Raw genomic sequence first — 24,905 nt, forward strand, 5'->3', positions numbered from 1 at the left:
TGTAGACTAGCATTATCCAACACACTAAGTACGATTTTAAATGTTTTTACCAAAGCAAATTAACCTACAAACCTGTATATCTTTGGAGTGTGGGAGGAATCTGGAGCACCCGGAGAAAAACACTTGGTCACAAGAACATACAGATTCCGTACCGAAAACACCCATAGTCAAGATCGAACCCGGGTCTCTGACGTTGTAAGGTGAGTCAATGGAACAAACAGTCAGAAGAAGTGGGTGGCGATAATTTAAAAACATTAAAAAAACATTTTGACTGGTACATGGATAAAAAAAAAAGGCTCAGAGGGATATGCGCTAAATACAGGCAAATGGGAAGACACTTTCAGTCAGAATGGACGAGTTGGGATAAAGGTTCTGTTTCTGTCCTGTGCAACTATAGATAGATAGAATCTTTATTTGCCACGCAAGCAGGGTTGGTGGTATTTGGGTTCGGTACATGATGGTACACTGCTTTAGTCACATTAACACATATAACAACACAGATCATAGTAGTAAAGTGCATCCATATCACATCACAAATCACAAATCTCACTAATAGAACATAGTGCAAAAGAACAGACAAAGACCATAGACAAGACACTATATACATCAAGAGTCCTTAGCGTTGTCTGTCATTGGAGGGGATTCAGTGTTCTTATTGCTGAGGGGAAGAAGCTGTTTTTAAAACGGGTGGATTTTGTGGCAAGTGACCTGAGGCTCCTCCCTGAAGGGAGAGACTGGAAATGACTCTATGTCTCCTAGACAAACCTGATAATTCCAGGCATTAATGGTGCAAACCACCAGTGGCGTGGGGGAGATGGCCGCCCTGCCGGCAGTCTGTTCGTTTTTCCATTCTTTTGTTATTTTTTAGTGTGTTAAAAGTTTGTTTGAATGTTCCTCAATTTGTTTTATGTGGGGGAGGGGGGAGGGGATCAGGGGAAACTTTTTTTCAAGTTCCTACCTTCCCGGAGATGTGATTAATTTTCGGATCGCTGGAGCTGGACGCCTCCTCGGACTGTCGTGAGCCCCACCGTGGGACGTGGACCTAACATCGGAGCTGATCCCTTGCCTGGGATCGCTCCCACTGCGACCATCAAGGGCTCGCAGTCTTGGGTGAGGCTAGTCGGGAGCTCCAACGCCGCAGAAGGTTCGACCAGCCCCGATGCAAGGCTCGATCACCCGGCGCGGGGGAGCTGACATCCCCCCGATGCAGGAGCAGATAGATTGCCTCGGCGCGGAGGGCCCAAAATGCCGCCGGCTACGGGAGTCAAGACCGTCCCGTCAGCGGGGGTTCGAGGCCCATTACCGAAGAAGAACTAAGGGAAGGGATTCAAACTTTATTTCGCCTTCCATCACAGTGAGGAATTTGTAGGAGTCACTGTGGTGAATGTTCATGTTAAAATGTGTTTTTGAGTGATTTGTTGTTTTTAATTGTATGACTGACCTGGCCAATGAAATTCCTCGTATGTTGCAAAACATACTTGGCGAATAAAGTGCGATTCTGATTCTGATTCTGAAACCTTTTCTGAATGGCTTCCAAATGCATTGAAACATCAATCCTTAAATAAAGAGACAATATTGTACATTATAGCCCAAATGTTGTTTTACCATTGCCCCAGATACCTGGTGTGATGTCCTTACCTTCCTAATCAGTTACCTGGCAATACACAATTATGTTTTTTAGCTTGCCTAATGCCTTGCAGTATTTGCAACTAGACTTTTGAGAACTAAAAACATGAACTTTACATCTCAGAGTTTGGCAAGCTTTCGCTACTGAGATCAAAACATCTTTTTATTATCCTTTAAAAATGGACAATCCCATATGTTCCCGCATCTTCTTGCGTATGGCGTGCACAGCCTAAAGTTGTAGGACAACTTGTTCTATTTGATCTTATTTGATTGTGCACGTCAGGTTGTTTGCATTCGTCGAAACATGGCGACCACGTGAAGGTTGCAATCTCCCACATTATGCTCCACATTACACTTCACTCTCATCTATCTATATACCTATAAAAGTCTCATCTTGTGTGTGTGCGTGTGTGCATGTATGTTTTGTATCTTCCTCAAAATGCTATGCACTAGCACTTAAATCTTTACATATTCTAACTCACATTTTTCCCATCCACACCGCCCTCAGATTCAGAAGATTTCATCCTATATTTCACGTTATTCATTATTAAAGTTTAAAAAAAGCCAAAAAACGCCTCTCACGGAGAGCCGTTTTCCAGCAGCTTCCAGTGATGATGTCACAATGCCACTCGCCGTGCACCAATCACAATGGACTCTCAAGCTGCGAGTGCCACAATGACATCACAATGGGACGTTGCCAACGGTAACCGCAGCTTCTCACACAGAGCCTTTTTCCAGCAGCTTCCGGTGATGATGTCACAATGCCACTCACAGTGCACCAATCACAATGGGCTCTCAAGTTGGCGAGTGCCACAATGACATTACAATGCGACGCTGCCAACGGTAACATCAACTTCTCACAGAGAGCTTTTTTTCCAGCAGCTGGCAGTGATGATGCTATATTTCGAAAGTTATTGATGTTAAAGCTTTAAAAATGAGATATCACAGCAAGTGCTTCATGAGGAGGGAGAGGACAAATTGGAATTGCAATTGGAACTGCTGCAGCAAGCAGGGGAAGTGCAATGGCAATTTTTTTTAAGTCCACTGTTGAGGGAGGCAGGGAAGTGCTGGAATCTTATGTTCGGGATTCAGTTGGGGTACCAGGCCTCCCGTGTGACAGGGTCCCAACGGGTCCCACTTGATCTGGTATCTATACATTACTAAAACTCTGATCTTGTGCTCTTCCGGTTTGCGTGGTTTTTCTACTTGCGCAAAAACGGTATGCAATAGCTCTATGATTTTTTGCCAGCTCACTCACCATTCTCCTGTGCTGCGAGTGCAACAAGTTCCAATCCATGTAAAAGTTAGCGAGATTTAAAAATCATAAAAACCACAGGTGCGCAGATTGGTCTCCTCTCCTTACGGCGCACCATCGCTGCACTGATTGGCCGGCTTCTCTGTCACAATAAAGCTGAAGGAGCGGAGTGAGCAGAGTGCGGAGCCTGGCCGACTGCAAAGTGCGGCTGCAACATCGGATCATGGGAAACTGAGGAGCCCCACAGGGGAATGATCGAGATCATGGGCCAGGCAATGAGGCCGGGGCGGGTGGGTGGGGCCGGGTGGGGGGGGATTGATGGGGGGACCGGGCGCTGTTGGGGCCGGGGACCAGGGTGCTGCACTGGTGGGGCTGGTGGGGCGGGGTGCTGGTGGGGCGGGGCCGTTGGTGGGGACGGGCGCTGGTGGGGCTGGTGGGGCGGGGCACTGGTGGGACGGGCGCTGCTGGTGGGGCCGGGGCCGGGCGCTGGTGGGGCCAGGCACTGGTGGGTCCGTGACCGGGCGCTGTTGGGGCCGGGACCAGGTGCTGGTCAGGCCGGGCGCTGGTGGGGCCGGGGCCGGGGCCGGGCGCTGGTGGGACGGGCGCTGGTGGGGCCGGAGTAAAAAATTCTGTGCTCTGTTACCTTTTCCCTTTTGGTCTACCTGATGTGCTCATGTATGGTATGTCCAGCCTGGATAATATATAAAGCAATGCTTTTCACAATATCTCAATGCATGTGACAACAATTAAACAATACCAATTACACCAAGTTATCAGGCTGATAAATAACTGAGGTCTGTAGAACAGTCAAGGATTAGTTATAGAATCATAGAGAGATAGAGGATGGAAATAGGCCCTTCAGCCCACCAAGTCAGTGCTGATTATCAACCTCACATTTACACATTACTCTCAATTTTCGTTCTCTCCACATTTTCATCAGCTCCCCTCAGATTCTATCACTCACTTACACACTGGGAAGGATTTACAGTGGCCAATGAACCTACCGGTTCCCACATTTGTGGGATATCGAAGGAAACCAGAGCACCTGGTGCAAACCCATGCAGTCACAGGGAAAACATGCAAACTCCACGTACAGACAGCACCCAGGGTTAGGATTGAACCCAGGTCTCTGCCGCTATGAGACGATGGTTCCATCCACCGTGGCACTGCACTCCCCTTAAATTGGGTTACTTGAAACAGGTAGGAAAAAGGTGTTAAGGCCAAGAGCAGATCACCCTGAATATTATTGAATGGTTGGATGACACGCAAAAGGTCACAGACCTCTGTTGCACCTGTTTTGTTATGCTCTTATGACAGGCAAATAAATATGCACAGATTAATAATACCTGTACAAGGATTAACAACCGGATAGACAATGTCTTGCCAAGTATTGCCAAATAGCACTTGATGGATTCACATGGAATTTTGCTCAGGGTAAGTGAATGCATGAATATGTAAAGGAATTTCGCGTTAATTTGCAGGATATGGGTTGCAGTCAACACTCATTTATTCATGCACAAAGACTGAGCCTCAACTCTAATGTAGTGCAGAGAGAATCTTCCAGAATAAATGTTGAACAAAAAATATCCCTGTCATTTTCATCAGAGGGGCTTAAAAGTTATTTTTCTTATTTTTTTACTACTTCAAAGAAGAGCAGGGGAATTCTCCCAAGTAACTAGGCACCTAACTATCACCACTAAAGCACCGTATACTGTTCATCATCATTTTTTAGGTCGTGGGGAGCTTGCTATGCACACATTTGTTACATTACAACAATATGCAGAAAGGCACTAGACAAATGCAAGGCTTCCTTGGCACTGTAGGCATTTAGGCCAAACGTTAACAGGGACGGGAGAGTTTAGCTTGGTAAATGGAAATGGCACTTTGATAAGACACACAGGACAATACTTATACAGCAAACGATAGGGCCCTGAGGAATTATAGAGAACTAGACCAAGTGCAGACCCGTTGGGTCTGTACCCCCAACGTGCGGTTGCGGGGGGGGGGGGGGGGGGGGCGGCATGCGGCGTCACACACACTAACCACCCCCACACACACTAACTACCTCACCGCACACATGCTAACTACCTCCCTTGATATTATATTAATATTATTAATTTGCTCCTTTTACTCCATAATCGCCCTATCTACTGACACATGTTTTGTTTATAGGGACAATGCATATTAATTAACATTTTTGCATGTAAATATGCGAGATTGTAGCTAATCAGCAGCTAATTTCCGTCTCTAGTCCCAGGCAAAGGTAGGTGAAGTGTCTTGCCCAAGGACACAACGACAGTACACACTCCAAGCAGGATTCGAACTGGCCACCTTCAGGTTGCCAGCCGAACACTTAGCCCATTGCGCCATCTGTCGCCATCTGCCGCATAGCCCCCAACTCGCAGGCGCGTCTAGAGGCGGGCGGGGTAGAGAGTGAGGGCAGAGAGAGAAGGGACAGAGACAGAGAGAGAGGGGCAGAGACAGAGAGAGGGGCAAGAGACAGAGGTAGAGTGGGGTGGAGGGGATGACAGAGAGAGAGGGTGGACAGGGGGGGGGGGGGGGGGAGGAGGGGAGAGAGAGAGGGAAGGGGACAGGGGCGACACATAAGAGAGGAGGGGATACACACGAGGGACACACGGGAAAGAGAAGGAGAGAGAGGGGGTGAGAGAGAGAGGGGGGGAGAGAGGGGGAGAGAGGAGGGGGGGAGGGAGAGAGAGAGGGAGAGAGGGGGGGAGAGAGAGGCGGGGAGCTCAAAACTGCAAGAATTGGAGTCATGGGTGAAGCCCTATCAATCATTGAACCTAACACTATATTCTGCACTGTGTATTTTTTCTTCTGCACTACATGGTATCATTTGTCTGGATATGTGATAATCTCAAACCAATAACAACAGTCAATGGGCCAAGACACTTTGGGTTGAAAATTTATGGGATTAATTATAAAGTTCTTGTGGTCAATTTAATAGAGATTCAGGAAGGCAGTGTGATCTCCAAGTTATATAGTGTTACACTAGACAGTTGCACTGGAGTTGAGATACAAGTCACTTGTAAACTAATTGAATGGTGGAGCAGGGATGGAAACTAATCTCTTCTGCCTGCACATGATCCATATCCCTCCATTCTCTGCATCTTCATGTGTCCTCCCAAAAACATCTTAAATGCCGTTTTCATATCTGCTTCACCCACCACTCTTTTGTGGGTAAAAAACGTACACCCTCGCGGAGTCAAGGGATATGGGTAGAAGGCAGGAACGAGGTACTGATCGTGGATGATCAGCCATGATCACATTGAATGGTGGTGCTGGCTCGAGGGGCCGAATGGCCTACTCCTGTGCCTATTGTCTACGGTTTATCGCCTTTAAACTTTACCCTTCTTATCTTAAAGCGATACCCGCAATTATTTGGTATTTCTACTCTGGGAAAAATGTTTTGTCACCTGTATCTATGCCTCACAGAATTTTAGAAACCTATCAAGCCTCCCTTCAGCCTATGGTGCTCCAGAGTAAACAATCCAAGTTTGTTCAACCTCTCTTTCCAGCTAATACCGTAATCCAGGCAGCATCTGAGTAGCTCCCACCGCAGCCTCCCCGAAACCTCCACCTACTTCCTGTGATGGGACGGTCCGAACTGCACAAAATAATCCAAATGCTGATTAACCAAAGTTTTGCAACATGACCTCCTGACTCATACATTCAATGCAACAAATTGACATTTGGCACATTTTTGTGAGGTGAGTCGAAAATGGAACACAATGGGAAAACCAAGAGGGTCACAGAGGGAACATGCAAACTCCACATGTTGAGCACCCAGCACAGGACTGAGGGAACGATCGACCGGAGTTGTGGAAAAGCAACACCAACCACTCCGCCACACAAGCAAACTCAACAATCCTTTCTTGCATTGATGATGTTGCACCACACACACTTTGTGGCAAGTGTTATATGGATAAGATGGACACAAAATGCTGAAGCAACTCAGCGGGACAGGCAGCATCTCTGGAGAGAAGGAATGGCGGACATTTTGGGTCGAGACCCTCGGATTAGCACTAATGGAACTCAAATTGACTATCATTGCAGTTCAACAGCAGCGGATGAGAACTGAAACCACAGCAACTGGAGGTCACTGTCCATGTATTCGTGATGTTAGTGGGCAGGTCACAGTAGTTTGCAGGTTTGGCAAGACGGGGATAGTCTAAACGGAAATTTCTGGGCCTGACAGAAGTGTGGTCATGCTTGGGAACCGCGGCTCAAATCACACGTAAATGTAAGAAAGTAGAGTGTTTCACACTTCTCTGACTGACAGAGACAGTACACATTGAGCACAGAAACTACAGAAAAAAAACCTGTAAGATAATTTCCGTGAATCTATCGTTTACCATTCGGAGGCAACTAAAGACCTCCAAAGCGGCCGATTCCCACCGGAGTCCGCAGCTCCCGACGTCCCCAGGCCGCGCCGGGCAGAGATTCAATGCTGGCGGCCCTCGGCAAAGGGCCCCAGGGACTCCGTGATGTCGGTCAGCGCTGCCCGCACTGGGAGCTCCGCAACCACAGCTCCACAATGTTGGAGTAGGCCAACGCTCCGGAGCTTCAAATGACGAACCAGGTAGGTATCGCCCGCTCCACGGTGGATCCAACGTCGCGCCGCCGCTGCCGAAGCTCTGGTCCGGTCTCTGGTAGGAAAGGCCGCGCCAATCCATATGGTAGGCCGCGAGGTGGGGGGCGAGGACGCGACTCGGAGAAATAGTCGCATCCTCTCCAGGAAACGACTGAGAAACGGTTTCCCCCTTACCTTATCCCCCTCCCCTGCATAGAAAAACTAAAGTAACCCCAAAACAAAATTGTTTGGACAAACTAAAATTAATAAAAGACAGGAAAAAATGGACAGGCTGTAGTGACAGAGGCGCCTTCAATGCAGCGCCCCTAGCGATTCCCGGGCATTTAGGTCTGGAGATATAGAGATCTACAAGAAGTCCAGATACGACCTTGGTAAGGCCATCAAAAAGGCCAAAAGGGACTTCTGCTCCAAGCTGGAGGATGAGACGGATGTTCGGCAGCTGTGGCGGGGCTTGAATGCAATCACGTCCTATAAGGCAAAATCAGGAGGCAGCTCAATTGTCAGCAAAACATCAATCCCTGTCGAGCTCAATGCTTTTTACACACGCTTTGATAGGGAGAACACTGATGTGCCTTCCCGTGCCCCCATTCACCGTGATGGTATTTCGGTCACAGTCACATAGGCCAACGTCAGAAGATCCTTCAGAGGAGCGAACCCTCGGAAAGCGCTTGGACCTCATGGTATACCCGGGTGTGTTTTAAAAACCTGTGGGGACCAACTGGTTGGAGTCTTTATAGACATTTTCAACCTCTCACTTCTGAGGTCTAAGGTTCCCACCTGCTTTAAAAGGGCATCAATAATACCGGTGCCCAAGAAGAGCAAGGTGACGTGCCTCAATGACTATCGACCAGTGACATTGTGGTGATGAAGTGCTTTGAGAGGCTGATCATGGCGCAAATCAACTCGTACCTTGACAAAAACCTGGACCCACTGTAGTTCGCTTACCGCCACAACAGGTGGATGCGATCTCACTGGCTCTCCGCTCTGGACCACTTGGACAATAAAAACTCATATGTCAGGCTGTTATTCATTGACTACAGCTCGGCATTTAATACTATCATCCCCTCCGAGCTGGTTTACAAGCTCTCAGATCTGGGTCTCTGCACAACCCTCTGCAATTGGATCCTCGACTTCCTCATTTGCAGACCTCAGTCTGTCCGTATTGGAGGAAATGTGTCATCCTCGATAACAATCAGCACGGGAGCACTTTAAGGCTGTGTGCTCAGTCTCCTGCTGTACTCACTCTATATTCATGACTGTGTAGCCGGACATAGTGTGAACTCCATCATCAAGTTCGCCGACGACACCACTGTTGTGGGACGTATCACTGATGGGGTCGAGTCAGAGTATAGAAGAGAGTTCGACTGATTGACCAAATGGTGCCAGCACAGCACAATGTGGACTTCGGAAAGGGTAGGATGGGGACCCACAGTCCCGTTTAGATCAACGGGATATATGGCTGAAAGGGTCAAGAAATTCCTGGGCGTGCATATTTCCGAAGATCTTTCCTGCTCCCAGCACACTGATGCAATTATAAAGAAGGCACATCAGCGCCCCTACTTCCTGAGAAGATTACGGAGAGACGGTATGTCAAGGATGACTCTCTTGAACTTCTACAGGTGCACAGTAGAGAGCATGCTGACCAGTTGCATCGTGGCTTGGTACGGCAACTTGAGCATCCAGGAGCGGATAAGACTGCAAAAAGTTGTAAACACTACCCAGTCCATCATCGGCTCCGGCCTCCCTACCATCGAGGGGATCTATCGCAGGCACTGCCTCAAAAAGGCTGCCAGCATAATCAAGAACCCACACCATCCTGACCACACACTCATCTCTCCACTGCCATCAGATAGAAGGTACAGGAGCCTGAAATCTGCAACATCCAGGTTCAGGAACAGCTTCTTCCCCACAGCCATCAGACTATTAAACCCAACTTCAAACAAACTCTGAACTATAACAGCCTATTACACTTTATCTGTTTATATATATATTATAGGGTATATGGACACAATGATCTGATCTGTATTTATGCCTACAATATTCTGTTGTGCTTCAGCAAGCAAGAATATCATGGCCTATCTGGGACACATGACAATAAACTCTTGACTTGACAATTTTTTTTTTAAATTATGGAAAATTCTGACATTTGTTAATGACATTTAGCCTTGCAGCAATTATGCAGGTTTCAGCAAGTGGATAGACCAGTTGGAGCAGATACTGTATTTTTCAGAAAATTATTGTAAATATCTTGCCCTTTTAATGAGGAATTCTTGCACTTTGAATTCAAGGAAACAAAAGTTAGTGGTCAAAGATGAACATTCTATCTTCAGTGTCATAAAGTTCTCTTAAAAGTTCTCGAAGGGCGGCACGGTGGTGCAGAGATAGAGTTGCTGCTTTACAGCGCCAGAGACCTGGGTTCAATTCTGACTACGGATGCTGTGTGTACAGTTTGTACATTCTCCCCGTGATCTGAGTGGGTTTTCTCCGGGAAGCTCCGGTTTCCCCCCACACTCAAAAGACGTACAAGTTTGTAGGCTAATTGGCTTGGTATAGATGTTAATTGTGCCTAGTGTGTGTAGGATACTGTGCGGGGATGATTGGTCGGGGCGGACTCGGCGATCCGAAGGACATATTTCTGCGCTGTATCTCTAAACTAAACTAAACTAAATGAAGCTTTGAATGCATCAAAACCTCAACAACATCTGGAAACTAACCAGACTCAACTGAAGAACAAGCGAATCCTGGTAAAATAAGTTGAACCACGGGAGGAAGAGGAGGAGGACTGTCTGAACTGTATTGCCTTCCAACACAGTGAAGAATGCTGTGGTGGATGTCTGTGTTGAATTATGTTGTCTATTGGGTCCTTTTTTAATTGTAACGCTGCATGGTAAATTACATTTCACTGCACCTTATGGTGCATGTGACAAATAAATTTTAAGAACTTGAACTTGAACTTGAGTGGCCTAAATTACACGAGGTTGATGTACCAGGGACACTGCTGTTGTTTCCCTGAAGAAGACAACAGAGACAGCCTTTTTAAGTTGCCTGGAAAATTGCACCGTCAGTCAATGATTGTTTTTTAATTTGATTTCTATTCAAGGTTTGATCTGATTTATTTTGTATTGGATGCTTCAATTCAGTATAATCTGTTTTTTATTTGTTGTATTTAATTTGGTGTTCAATAATTTAATTTGAATGTTGTTTCATGCCTTAATTTTCTTTACAATTATTTCATTTGATTTTTACTTAATGCTTTAATTAAATAAAATGCTTGTATGATTGATTCTATAAGCTGCAAAGCCAAAATAAAATGTCTTGAAAACTCAAATCATTTTGACAGAATTTTCAATTCAGTTATTATGCAATCTTAAAATATTAGATCGATCGACTAAATGTTTGATCAATTTTCAGCCACGGATGAAAAAGTTTGGGATCCACTGCTCTATGGTATAAAAGTTTAAGATTACTCATCTGATCTTCAGTTTACTCTATTAAGTAACGAGTACATTGTTTTAAGGTTCTCATAAGTACTAGGAACAGAATAAGGCCATTCAGCCCATCAAGTCTGACATTCAATCACTACTGATCTATCTTTCCCTCTCAACCCCATTCTCCTGCCTTTGCTCCATAACCCCTATCACCCTTACTAATCAAGAATCTGTCAATCTCTGCCTTAAAAATATCCATTGACGTGGCCTCCACAGACGTCTGTGGTAATGAATTCTACAGATTTACCACCCTCTGATAAAGAAATTGCTTCTAATCTCCTTTCTAATGGTACAGTCTTTTATTCTGAGGCTATGATCTCTGGTCCTAGACTCTCCCACTAGTGGAAACATCCTCTCCACATTCACTCTATCCAAACTTATTAATCTGGAATGTGCATTTTAATAATACTTGATTTGATATTTCTTATGATGAAAATAAAATTCTTGAGGAAGGCTGGAAATGTACACCAAGCTATCCTCATGGATAATGATGGCCTATCCTCTGAGTGTGCTGCAACTCCGCTGACAAGTAAAACACTGATAATCTCCTATTCGATTGTTTGGAATGGTTCAGAATCCAGCACACGGGTGCTTATTACGGCGCTCAAGTTTCAAGTCGAGGCTAGTGATATATTCACGTCCATGGAGGCACAGGTATAATGAAAACCTTGCTTGCAACAGCAGCACAGGTATGTAGACTCAGACAACAGACAAGAATAGAAATTATCGTATAAATTATGTAAAATTGCAAAAACAAGCCATTTCTGTAACACAATTAGAAAAACAAGTCAATAGTAGTGAAAGAAGTGATCCAATGTGTTCTGATGCTGAGATAGGATTAGATTTACACAGGTTAGTTCAAGAACCTGATAGTTGTTGGAAAGTCCTGCACCTGCTGGTGTGGGACTTCAGTCTTCTGTACCTCCGGCCTGATGGTCCTCTCTAATGAGACTGTATTCCTGATCTTGCAATCTACCTCATTGCGGCCCTTGCACTTTTTACCTGCACTTTATCTTTAGTTACAACAGTATATTCTGCACTGTGTTCCCTTTTGTACTACATGTTGTACTCTTGTGTCTCATGATTTGCTTGGAAATGTGACAATATCAAACCAATACCAATCGGCCTATACACTGGGATGAGAATTTATGGGAATAATTATAAAGTTTTTGTGGTCAATTAACTGGAGGTGCAGTAATGTAATAGAGATCATGCTGTGCTGCATTCTGTTTATAGCACTGGAGTGGAAATATTATTTGTTAATTGTACAAATAAATTGTATTGTATATTCATGTGCCTACCCAAAAGCATCTTAAACGCCATTTTCCTATCTGCTTCCACCACCACACATCAGGCAGCACATTCCAGACACCTACCAATCTGTTTAAAAAACTTCTTCCCTCACATCTTCTTTAAATTTTACATTAAAGCTATGCTCTCTAGTATTTGGCATTTCCACGTTGGGAAAATGATTTTGTCTACCATATCTAGGCCTCTCAGAATTTTATACATGTGTATCAGGTCTTTCCTCAACCTCCGACGTTCCAGAACAAACAATCTAAATTTGTCGTACCTCTCTTTCTAGCTAATGCCCCAGAATCCAGGCAGCTTCCGGGTTGCCCCTTCTCCAAAACTTTCACATCTGTCCTGTAAGGAGTCAATCAGAAATGAACAATATAATCCTAATGTCGCGGAACCGATGTATTACAAATAAACAACATGACTTCTTGACTCTTACATTCAATATAACACATGGACATAATGGCATATTTTTGAGAGGTGAAAAGAAAGTGGAGTAGAGGGGGAAAACCAAAGGGGTCACAAAAGGAACATGCAAACTCCACATACTGAGCACCCAGCACAGGGCTGAGGGATCAATCTACCTGAGATGTGTAAAAGGAACACTAACCACTCTGCCACACTGCTGCTATTTCTTGCATTGTTTATGCTGCTCCACCACAAACCTTTATGGCAAGTGTTAACTGGATAAGGAACAGATTAACACCAACAGAACTCCAATTGACTATCATTGCAGTTCAACAGCAATGGATGAGAACTGAAACCACAGTGACTTCACAGTCCATGCACTCGTGACGTTAGCAGGCAGGTCACAGTAGTTTGCCAGTTTGGCAAGACTTGCTTAAGGGAAATTCCTGGGCGTGACAGAAGTGCGGTTTGTCGTCGGGCACGGTGGCTCGAAATGCACGCATGTTTAAGTTTAGTTTATTGTTACATGTACTGAGGTACAGTGAAAAGCTTTTGTGTGCAAACCAGTCAGCGGAAAGCCAATACATGATTACAATGGAGCCATCTACAGTGTGCAAATACATGATAAAGTGAATACCGTGAATAATATTTAGTGCAAGATATAGTCCAGGAAGTTCTGATCATAGATAGTACGAAGGTCTCCAATGAGGTAGAAAGTAGCTCAGGACCACTCTCTAGTTGTTGATAGGATGGTTCAGTAGCCTGGTAACAGATGGGAAGAAACTGTCCCTGAATTTGGAGGTATGCGTTTTCACTCTTTTATACATTTTGCCTGATGGGAGAGGGGAGTGGCCGGGGTGCGACTTGTCCTTGATTATGCTAGTGGCCTTGCCAAGGCAGTGTGAGGTGCAAGGTTACACAGAAAAGCTGGAGAAACTCAGCGGGTGCAGCAGCATCTATGGAGCGAAGGAAATAGGCAACGTTTCGGGCCGAAACCCTTCTTCAGACTGAGGTGTGAGGTGCAAATTGAGTCAATGGGGAAAAATAGCCTGTGAGATAGTTTCTGTCAATGTTTCTGTCATGCGCAAATACATGTGTTGGACATAACCAAAAATCTTCACTGTCCTCTCAAATGGTTATATTTATCTTACTCTCAGACAGACAACAAAGAAAAATGGAAACTATGCATGAATGATATAAGACTGTGAAACAAACAAGCCATGACTGCAAAACATAATTAGAAAAAAAAGTAAATTGTAGGGCAAGAGGTGATCCGTAGCGTTCTGATGCCAAGGTAGGATTAGGTTTAAACAGGATCAGCAGGTCAATTTAAGAATTCGATAGTTGCAAGAAAGTAGCTGTTCCTGAAACTAGTGGCGTAGGACCTTAAGCTGCTGTACTGCTGACAGTGGCAACGTGAAGAGGCTATGGCCCAGATAGTGGGCAATCCTGATGATAGATGCTGCTTTCTTGAGGCAGCACCTCATGTTAATGCTTTCAATGGATAAGAGTGCTTTTGATGGGCTGGACTGAGTCCACCACTCTCTGCAGTGTCTTAAGTTCCCGTGTATTGAAATTGCCCTATCAGGCAATGATCTAACCAGTCAGGACACTTTCTACTGTGTATCTGTAGAGGTTTCTTAAAGTAGTCGTTGACCGCCAAATTTCTTTAAACATCTATAAAACTAGAGGCTTTTGTGTGCCTTCTTCATGATAACCTTTTTGTGCGAGGCCCACCTGAGACGTTAATACCCAAGAATTTGAAGAGAGCGAGGCCACTATTCTGGTGCCCCCATTAGCGCACCAAAGTTCTGTTCCCCCCACTAATATCAATACATGGGATTTATGGCCTTCGTGAGTCTGTGCCCCCGGCTCTAGAGCCCAGAGTTTTCCTCTCCAGATTTAATCTTTCCTGGCACTGGACCCTTAGTTCTAGACTCTCCAGAGACTGTGTCCTGAGTTCTACATTCTCCTGAAATTGTGCTGTCTGATTCCACACTCTCCAGATACTTCCCTCTGGTTCTAGGTCCACTAGGGACTGTTCCCAGATCACATCCCCTGGTTCTAAGCTCTTCAGATCCCTATTTTCAGTTCTATATTCTCCTGGATGTTCCCTCTTGGTTCTTTCCCAGACCCTTTCCTGTTCTAGATTCCCTTGAGTGCTCCAGAGTTCAACCCTCTCCTGATATTGTCTCCCCAGTTCTCGACACTCCAGCCTGAGCAGCAGTCTCAGGGCCTGCCAAATTGCCCTGCCAAACCCCTCACCAGTGTTTCATGGCACTGTGATGAGGGCAATAGTTTTCATATAGATAATGTTGTTTTTCTGGTGAGGCTGATGCCATACCAACATTACGAGTCGGTGCAAAACAAATTCGGAGACCAAATGTTATTGCCACACTCTCTGAACTCCAGCACTTTCCTCTCTATACACAACATCCTCACCTCCATCTTCTCCTCCCTCCACCCCCACCTCCCTGCCTTCCTGCAGCTGTCTCTGTGTGGACCTGGCATATAGAGTCCGAAATCACCTAGAGGAGTTAACCCGCTGGGTACTCTAAGAAGGACCTTGTTGAGGATGCAACAGAGATTGACTGGAATGGTTCTGGGGATGTGGCATCAGTTACCTGGCTCTCCCAGAGTTCAAGTTCAAGTTCAAGTTAGTTTATTGTTATGTGTCCCTGATAGGACAATGACATTCTTGCTTTGTTTCAGCACACAGAACATAGTAGGCATTTACTACAAAACAGATCAGTGTGTCCATATACCATTATATAAATATATGCACACATGAATAAATAAACTGATAAAGTGCAAATAACTGATAATGGGTTATTAATGATCAGAGTTTTGTCCGAGCCAGGTTTAATAGCCTGATGGCTGTGGGGAAGTAGCTATTCCTGAACCTGGTCGTTGCAGTCTTCAGGCTCCTGTACCTTCTACCTGAAGGTAGCAGGGAGATGAGTGTGTGGCCAGGATGGTGTGGGTCTTTGATGATACTGCCAGCCTTTTTGAGGCAGCGACTGCGATAGATCCCCTCGATGGAAGGATGGTCAGAGCCGATGATGGACTGGGCAGTGTTTACTACTTTTTGTAGTCTTTTCCTCTCCAGGGCGCTCAAGTTGCTGAACCAAGCCACGATGCAACCGGTCAGCATGCTCTCTACTGTGCACCTGTAGAAGTTATAGAGAGTCCTCCTTGACAAACCAAATCTCTGTAATCTTCTCAGGAAGTAGAGGCGCTGATGTGCTTTCTTGATAATTGCATTAGTGTTCTCGGACCAGGAAAGATCTTCAGAGATGTGCACGCCCAGGAATATGAAGCTCTTGACCCTTTCAACCATCGACCCATTGATATAAACGGGGATGCGGGTCCCCATCCTACTCCTTCCAAAGTCCACAATCAGTTCCTTGGTTTTGCTGGTGTTGAGGGCCAGGTTATTGCGCTGGCACCATATGGACAGTTGCTCGATCTCTCTTCTATACTCTGACTCATCCCCATCAGTGATACATCCCACAACAGTGGTGTCATCAGCGAACTTGATGATGGAGTTCGCACTGTGACTGGCTACGCAGTCATGAGTATAGAGTGAGTAAAGCAGGGGGCTGAGCAAGCAGCCTTGAGGTGCTCCCGTGCTGATTGTTATCGAGCCTGCCACATTTCCACCAATACGAACAGACTGGTCTGTGAATGAGGAAGTCAAGGATCCAATTGCAGAGGGATACGCAGAGACCCAGTTCTGCGAGTTTGGTAACCAGCTTGGAGGGGATGATTGTGTTAAATGCCGAGCTGTAATCAATTGTCATCAGAGCTGATGAATTTGTTAAAAATCTAAGAGGCTCTCCAAATATATGATGCAAGTACCCTATGATATCTCCATCGGTTGAACTGCAGAAACTGCACTAGTTTAAGGAGTTAGTATAATCAGCATATTGGAAGGGTGTGGGTGGAAGTCGAAAGATAATAATTCCATCTATTGTTTGTGAAATAATCACAGTCCAAAACATGAAGAAAATACAGCAACTGATCCTCCACAGAGATTAGAAACTTTCTAAAAGGACATTGTATACATTGACACATCAGCCGTGTCCATATCAAGGCTCACTTTTCACAAAGCACAACTCTTCATACTGGGAATACAGGCAATAACAAAAGAAAAGGGCAACATTGTTCTGTTTGGTAAGCACTGGCATACAGATAGTGAGTTTTAGCACAATTGACCATATGATTACAATATAGTCACAACAATAAAACAATAAGCTTTAATCAAGCTTTAAAACATTTGGAATTAACATGGGTACCACAATAGTTTCACTTACGTACCTTGATCTGTGTTTATTTGTGGCAGTCTCCTTTTCTGTGTGCTACTGAAGCTCACTGGAACACAGACCTGTATGTGGCTTAGAGTTTACTGGAATAAATTTGATATCATGCCTTCTCTTGGGTCAGATTTCAAGTAAAGTGATCTCCAGAAAGAAGTGAAAGTGTACATGTACCTAGTAAACGGTACAAGATGACGAGGCTCGCTGTGACCCAGAAATTTGTTGGAATGCTTCAAATTGGCACTGAAACAGAAAACATAGAAACGTAGAAAATAGGTGCAGGAGTAGGCCATTCGGCCCTTCGAGCCTGCACCGCCATTCAATATGATCATGGCTGACTGGAAATGTTCAGGGTAGTAGAGGTGAGGTAGTGAGGGAGGAGGGAATGTTGTTTGCTTCTGATAGGCTGGATCATCCACAATCTGCAGTATTCTACTCCAGATGCATTAGGCCAGTCAAACTGACCTTCCACACCTAAGATAGACATAAAATACTGGAGTAACTCAGCGGGTCAGGCAGCATCTCCGGAGCAAAGGAATAGGCGACGTTTCGGGTCAAAACCCTTCTTCAGACTTCCACAACTGTCAAGACATTCCCTGAAGTGTTTCATGGGAATTTTGTACAAATGCTAAGCATTTGTGTGGCTTAATGGCACAGCTAGTAGAGATGCTACTGCTCCAGCGATCCATGTCCAATTCTGACCTCCATTGCTACCTGCCAGGAGATTGCATGTTCTCCCAGTGACTCCATGGGTTTCCTTCAATTTCCTACCATCCTGTAAATGTGTTGTTTGGGTTGGAAACTAGCCACTGTGAATTGTCTATTGCCCCTAGTGTGTAGGTGGGGGATGATCAATAGGAGCTTGATCGCCCAGATGCGGAGGGCAAGACCGCTGGTTGCGGGAGCCAAGATCGCCCCGACAACAAAAGGTTCGAGTGCCTCGACTGCGGGAGAACGAAGAAGGGAAGAAGATTGAACTATTTTGTTTGCCTTCCATCGTAGTGAGGAATGTGGGGGAAGTCGCTGTGGTCGATGTTCATGTTCAAAATCTATTTGGGTGCCTTGTTGCTCTTTATTGGTATGACTGTATGGCAATCTGAATTTTGCCATACCTTAATTGGTACATGTGACAATTAACTCACCTTGAAACCTTAAATGTGGGGAGGAAAAATAAATGGGAAATGGATGATTTTGAGATGTGACATACTATAGATGTAATGGGCTGAACAACCTCCGTCTATGTCGTAAGGAAATGTGGAAATTCCTATCAGTGTACTGTTCATGGAAAAGGAAATTATATTTGGGAAGACTTCGGGTCTCTGGTGGAACATTCTGACTTTCCTTGCTTTGAAATGTATCAGTATTAATGAAAGGAAAATTTGGCATTGACTGAGAGAATTCCATGACCATAGAAAATTTGAAAGTACTCACAACTAATTAATCAGCGGTGGAATGAGGAAAAATGTAATTTGTGCAAGTCAACATCCATAACCAGCCATTTAATGGGTTAATTCACCCATGTATTATTTTCCCTTCTGATGAGATTGATGGACAGATATTGATTGGAATATCAATGAGTAATTCCCAAATATACCTTTCATATTCTTTACCATTGAAAAGGCCATTCAGCCCATTGACCAATCTTATTCCCCCACCAATTCCCCAGTTACGATTTGCTCCACAACAACTCCCTAAGATTCCGAAAACGTGCAGGGTTGGAAAGTCAATTGCCTGTTGTAGATTGCCTCATGTGTCGATGTTTAGTTTAGTTTCGAGATACAGCACAGAAACAGGCCCTTAGGCCCACTGAGTCTGCATCGACCAGCGATCCCCGCAAATTAACACTATCCTAGGGGACAATTTACATTAATACCAAGCCAATTTACCTATGAACCTGTACATCTTTGGAGTGTGGGAGGAAACCGAAGGTCTCGGAGAAAACCCACACGGTCACGGGGAGAACGTTCGAACTCCGTACAGACAGCACCCATAGTCAGGATCAAACCCGGGTCTCTGGCATTTCTGCAGCAACTCTACCGCTGCGCCTCCATGCTCCAAAATCTGCAGGGGGGGGGGGGGGGGGGGGGGGAGATAATGGGAATGTGGGGGAGGAGCTCAGCAGTATGAACATTGATTTCTCCAACTGCAAGTAACTCTTGTTTCCTTTTTCCCACTCTCTCCATCCCTCCCCACCCTAGTTCTCCAAGTAGTTTCACTGTCCTCCTGATTAATTTTTCTGATTGTATACCTCATTATCATCTTCCCCAGCGAACAATGAATAATTCTATATTTGCTTGATTATCGCCTGCTTTGATCTGACGTTTTCACACTTTACCCTTCCATATCTCTAGTCTCCCTCTCCCCTGAATCTGTCTTTAGAACAGTCTCAACCCGAAGTGTCACCCATTCCTTCTCTCCAGAGGTGCTGCCTGTCTCGCTGAGTTCCATCACGGGCACTGCCCTCCCACCATCTAAAGCACCTGCACAAAACTCTGCCGCAAGAACTCTACCTTGGCAACTGAGCACGACGGACCACCTTTTGCACTACCATGGTTGTGCATTTCTAATTGTGTTTTGCACTAACGTGAAATCACAGCCGAGGTTACACTCACAACACCAGCCATGCTTAATAAAAGGATTCATGATATTGTGATTTTTCTATGTAATAGAAAGAATTAGATTTAATAGTTTTTGTTTCCATAGCGAGAATTCTGAAGGTATTTAGTGACAATAGTTAAGAAGGGTTTCATTTATTCAGAATTATTAGTAAGAGGGGGCAAGATGTTGGAAACATTTACATAGGGTCCTGCTTTTGTTCAATACTATAATAAAAAAATGGATAAATATAAGATGGATTGAGATTCCCATGGTAGGAGAGGATAGATTATGATCATAGTCTGATAATATCAAGTAGTGTTGATTAAAGAAGACATTTTCTTGCACGCAAGGTGGTGAATTTGCAGTACATGACGACCGCAAGTTCACAAATGTAAGTCAGCATAAACAAAAACAAATCATACAGACACACTTTATTTCACATCATTTGATCAGTACAAGTAACCCAATGTGCCATGTGGGAATACTTCATGTCAATTGCAAATCAGGCCTTGGAGATCTTATTGACCACAGGGGGAAAAGATAGATTCACTAATTATGCAATTTATTTCTCTTGCCATTCTTCAAAACAATAAACAATGTTTTATCAGTACTGTTCTGTTATTTTGGCAAGGCCAAATTAAGAACATGTTAATGTTGTAATGTGTTGACACAATGTTTCAGTGGTTTATTTAAACGTAAATAATTAACAAATGTAATATTAGATTCTTGTTTCATCCACACATGTGCACACATCTAGTGCAATATGCCGCACCTCATCCCAGAGAAGAAACAGACAAACACGGTATTTATCACAAGACATAATGTTAATAAGACTCATCCATGCATACCAACCATCTCTTCTGGCAACTGGTTATACAATTTTAGCTAGATTATTCCTCTAAATGGATATTTTAGATTGGACATTCGTTGATGCTTAGGGAGACATTGGGAGTATCAGCCTTGCGGCTCCAGGTAGCTTGGTTACGAGTGAATGCAATGTCTGAGGTATGTCTCTACAGCCATTGCATATCATTCATGCTCCCTTACAAATCTACAATTGGATCAACTCGATCACATTGGCACTTTGCACAGCTTGTGGGGGAGGGCGCCCAGTACTTGTAATAAAGATGACAGCAGCCAGAGTTGGCTGGCCTCACAGTCAAACAATCCTGCACTAAATATGGCTGAGAATCTGACTAAGCACGGTTGTCACAGGGTGTATGGGTTTGGTTTACAAGCTGCTGTACAAAGATATGGAGAATGTCGCACAATTGGCCACCTGGGTATTACATAGTGGAATACAATCATTAAAATATCCATTTACAGGGCAGTTACCTCACTGAAAAAGCAGCAGAATTGAAGAACTCAATGCATGTTTCTTTAGCATTTTTAGTATAGGTGCCCTTTCCTTTCTGAAAAGAATATTAAAACCAAGTTATTTAATAGTCACACCTGGTGCCCTAAGCCCACTCCTTCCTTCAGAATTGGAAAATGCGAACACAGTCTTTAGAATTGGGGACATTACGTTCACATCAGGCCCCTTTAGTTACAAACACAAATTGGAGTTGGAGACAAGTAAGCTGTCAGGCCAGTGGAGAAGACACGTTTCAGCTGGGTGCTATGAACCAGAGGTCTCATTCTCTCCCCGTGGTGAGCAACTTGAGGGCCTTCTGAAGATTCTCTACGGCCGTCCCCACATCTTCATATTGCAGGGCGCTGCCTGCATATTTGCAGTACTTCTGAGCTCTGGCGTAATCTTCGGGGGTCAGGTGCATTTCCCCTGTGGGCAAAACAGGAATTCCAATGTCAAGGGAGTTCTAATTAGAATCATTATTAGTTCTGTCAACGTAAAAGTAGTAACATGCCTGATCACTTCAGTCGAGAAATAAAAAACAAATTGCTGGAAATGTTGAACAACCCAAAATCTGTGCACAGTGGTGCAGTGTTGGAGCTGCTGCATCACAGTGCCACAGACCAGAGTTTGATCCCGAATAAACTAAACTAAAAATGCTAAGAATATTTATTTGTCATATGAACTGGTCTTGCTTCACCTTTGCACGCACATTAGATGCAATGACAAGAAATAAATATGCAATACATTACCAGTGAGGTCCACTATTGTGTAAAAAATAAAGTATGTTGAGCCACAATCGTAGTGCAAAGCAAGTACTACGGTACAGGTTGATGATTAGTATTCAGTATTCAGTATTTACTTTAATGTCATTTTAACGGAGTACTTACATACACAAAGATGAAACGAAAAAAATTGTTTCTCAATCAGTTCCCGTCAGTGCAGTTAATAAAAACAGAATAAATACATATAGCTTTAAAAATTAAAATTACCATATCTAAAATAGGCCTAAAAATTGAAATAAAAACAGACATTCAGACCGAACAGTGGCTTTGTTTTGACAGGATTATGTTATTACTTAAAATTTCTAACATTTCGCCATAGTTTTGTTTTTCAATTTCAGTGTAAATCTTGGTACGTAAATCCAAGTGTTTCTTTGTGAACTGCACTATAAAGTCAAGTTGTGCAGCCATAGAATCATAGTCATACAGTGTGGATACAGAGCATTCGACCCAACATGCCCACACCGCCCAACATGTCCCATCTACACCATTCCCACCTGCCTGTGTTTGGCCCATATCCCTCGAAATCTGTCCTATCCATGCATCTGTCTAATGTTTCTTAAATGTTGCAATGGTCCCTGCCTCAACTACTTCCTCTGGCAGCTCGTTCCATACACCCACCACTCTTTGTGTGAAAATGTTACCCCTCAGATTTCTATTACATTTTTCCACCTTCACCTATGTCCTCTGGTTCTCGATTCCCCTCCTCTGGGCAAGAGACTCTGTGCATCTACTCGATCTATTCCACTCATGTTCTTATACACCGCTATAAGACCACCCCGCATCCTCCTGCGCTTCAAGTAATAGAGTTCTAGCCTGCTCAACATTTCCCTATTGCTCAGACCCTCAAGACCTGGCAACATCCTTGACAAGATCCTCGAGCTATTTCACCAGAGTTCAAGGCATCACTGATCCACCTTCAGACTGTTTGTAACAGTCATGCAGAACTACAGCATGGAATAAAGTTCCTGCAGTTCATCCAGCCTGCACCAACTTCAAAAGCATATTTTCACAATCTTTCCATTCTAACCCATTCTATTTGCACTACATTTACATGGCTACTCAATGAAGTGGTCCTCAAACTCTCTACCATTCATTCAAAATCGAGGGATAATTTACTGCGCCCAATTACCAAAATGATCGATACATTTTTCTGATGTTTGAGGAGGAAACCGACATGGTCCCAGGGAAAATTTTAGTTTAGTTTAGAGACACAGGGCAGAAACAGGCCCTTCGGCCCACCGTGTCTGTGCCGACCAGCGATCCCTGCACACTTACACTATCCTACACACACGGGGGACAATTTACAATTATATCAAGCTAATTAACCTACAAACCTGTACGTCTTTTGGAGTGTGGGAGGAAACCAGAGAAAACCCATGCAGGTCACTGGAAGAACCTACAAACAGCACACATGGTGAGGATCGAACCTGGGTCTCTGACGTTGTGAAGGCAGTAACAATCACACCGCCACCATGCCGCCCTAAATATGTGTAAACTCCACACAGATAGCACCGTTGGTCAGGATTTAACTCAAGTCGCTGGCATGGTGAAGCAGTAGTTCCACCAACTGCCACAGTGCCACCCAGAAACATTGTTTCAGTTTCTTCCAGGGTAATAGAATCCAAGGTGTAGCAAATCCCTTTGTTCCTCTGATACTGTTCTTTCCAGGTCACTTGACCAAGAACTACCACCAGATGGCGCTGACAATGGTAGCCTCACCTAGAGTCTGTCTGTCTTTTTGTCTTTTTTCAGAATCAGAATCAGCATCACACTTTATTTGCCAAGTATGTTTTGCAACATACGAGGAATTTCATTGGCCAGGTCTGTCATACAATTAAAAGCAACAGATCAATCAATTTTACACATTTTGACATGAACATCCACCACAGAGACTCCTACACATTCCTCACTGTGATGGAAAGCAAAATAAAGATCAAGTCTCTTCCTTTTGTTCTTACTCGGTCGACGCTGACGGGATGATCCTGACTCCCGTAGCCGGCGGCGTTTGGGCTCTCCGCATTGAGGCGATCAAGCTCCCGCATCAGGGGATGTCAGCTCCCCCGTGCCGGGTGATTGAACCTCGCCTCGGGGCTGGTCGAACCTTCCGCGACGTTGGAGCTCCCAATTCGCCTCACCCGCAAGCACTTGATGGTGATTCCGCGGTGGGAGCGATCCCAAGCAAGTTAAGTCCGCGCCCCGCAGTGGGGTTCATGACAGTGTGAGGAGGCCTCCAACTCCATCGATGGTAGGCTGCAGAGCCCGGAGAATGTGATCCGAAAATTGATCACATCTCCAGGAAGGTAGGAGCTTGATAAAAGGTTTCCCCCGATACCCTCCCCCCACATAAAACTTATTTTTAGTGTGTTTTAAAAGTTTGTTTTAATATTCTCTGGTTTGTTTTACGGGGCGGGGGTCGGGGGAAACTTTTTGTTCAATATCATCCCTTGCCAGAGATGCGATTGTTTTCCGGATAATGTCTCCGGTCGCTCTGCGGCCTAACATCTTGGTGCTGGAGGCCTTGCCCAGGACTGACTATGAACCCCCCCCCTCGGGCACGTGAACTTACCATCAGAGCTGATTCCTTGCCTGGGATCAACGCTCCAACTGCGGCCTGCGGATTTCACTATCGAGAACCTTGCAGTCTCAGGTAGAGACCGTAGATGTCGGGAGCTCCAACGATGCAGAAGGTTCGACCAGCCCCGACCCGGGGTCAGATCGCCAGGCGCAGGGGAGCTGAAATTCCCCTCCAATGTAGGAACTTGATTGGCCCAACGTGGAGGGCCCAAACGCCGCTGGCTACGGGAGCCAAGATTGTCCCGTCAACGGAAGGCTCAAGGCCCCTGACTGCGGAGTACGAAGAAGGGAAGAGATTGAACTTTTTTTCGCCTTCCATCACAGTGAGGAATGTGGAGGGGTCACTGTGGTGGATGTTTATGTTAAAATGTATTTTGTGTTTGCGTTTTATTGGTATGACTGTATGGCAAATGAAATTCCTCGTATGTTGCAAAACATACCTGGCTAATAAAATATTATTATGATTATGATATTATGATTATCTCTCATTTCTAACCACGTCTTAAATGCCTCTTAAATGAAACACGTCTTAAATTAAATGACCTTTGAGTCACTTTATTCCTGTATCAAGTGTCAAGTTTAGAGATTTG

The 24,905-nt window shown here is 44.7% G+C and overlaps 2 protein-coding genes across 5 annotated transcripts in view; both read right to left on the reverse strand.

The window, feature by feature from the left end:
- adgrg6 (adhesion G protein-coupled receptor G6) overlaps nt 1-17,836 on the reverse strand; it is a 165,760-nt gene extending 147,924 nt beyond the window's left edge. The window contains exons 1-2 of one of the 4 annotated variants that reach the window (XM_055639165.1): nt 17,009-17,836; nt 12,555-12,628 (exon numbers count right to left, since the gene is read on the reverse strand). The gene's annotated coding sequence lies outside the window, so the exon portion shown is untranslated. The remainder of the gene's footprint in view (nt 1-12,554; nt 12,629-17,008) is intronic. The other 3 variants (XM_055639158.1, XM_055639155.1, XM_055639156.1) reach the window with 3 other exon arrangements.
- Nucleotides 17,837-20,019: 2,183 nt separating this feature from the next.
- The window catches only part of vta1 (vesicle (multivesicular body) trafficking 1), a 172,257-nt gene continuing 167,371 nt past the window's right edge, over nt 20,020-24,905 (reverse strand). Inside the window, exon 8 of the mRNA XM_055639171.1 lies at nt 20,020-21,385. Within this exon, the coding sequence (XP_055495146.1) occupies nt 21,240-21,385 (146 nt within the window). The 3' untranslated portion in view covers nt 20,020-21,239. The remainder of the gene's footprint in view (nt 21,386-24,905) is intronic.

The sequence above is a fragment of the Leucoraja erinacea genome, chromosome 8 (genome assembly GCF_028641065.1).
Source record: "Leucoraja erinacea ecotype New England chromosome 8, Leri_hhj_1, whole genome shotgun sequence".
NCBI classification, from domain to species: Eukaryota; Metazoa; Chordata; class Chondrichthyes; order Rajiformes; family Rajidae; genus Leucoraja; species Leucoraja erinaceus.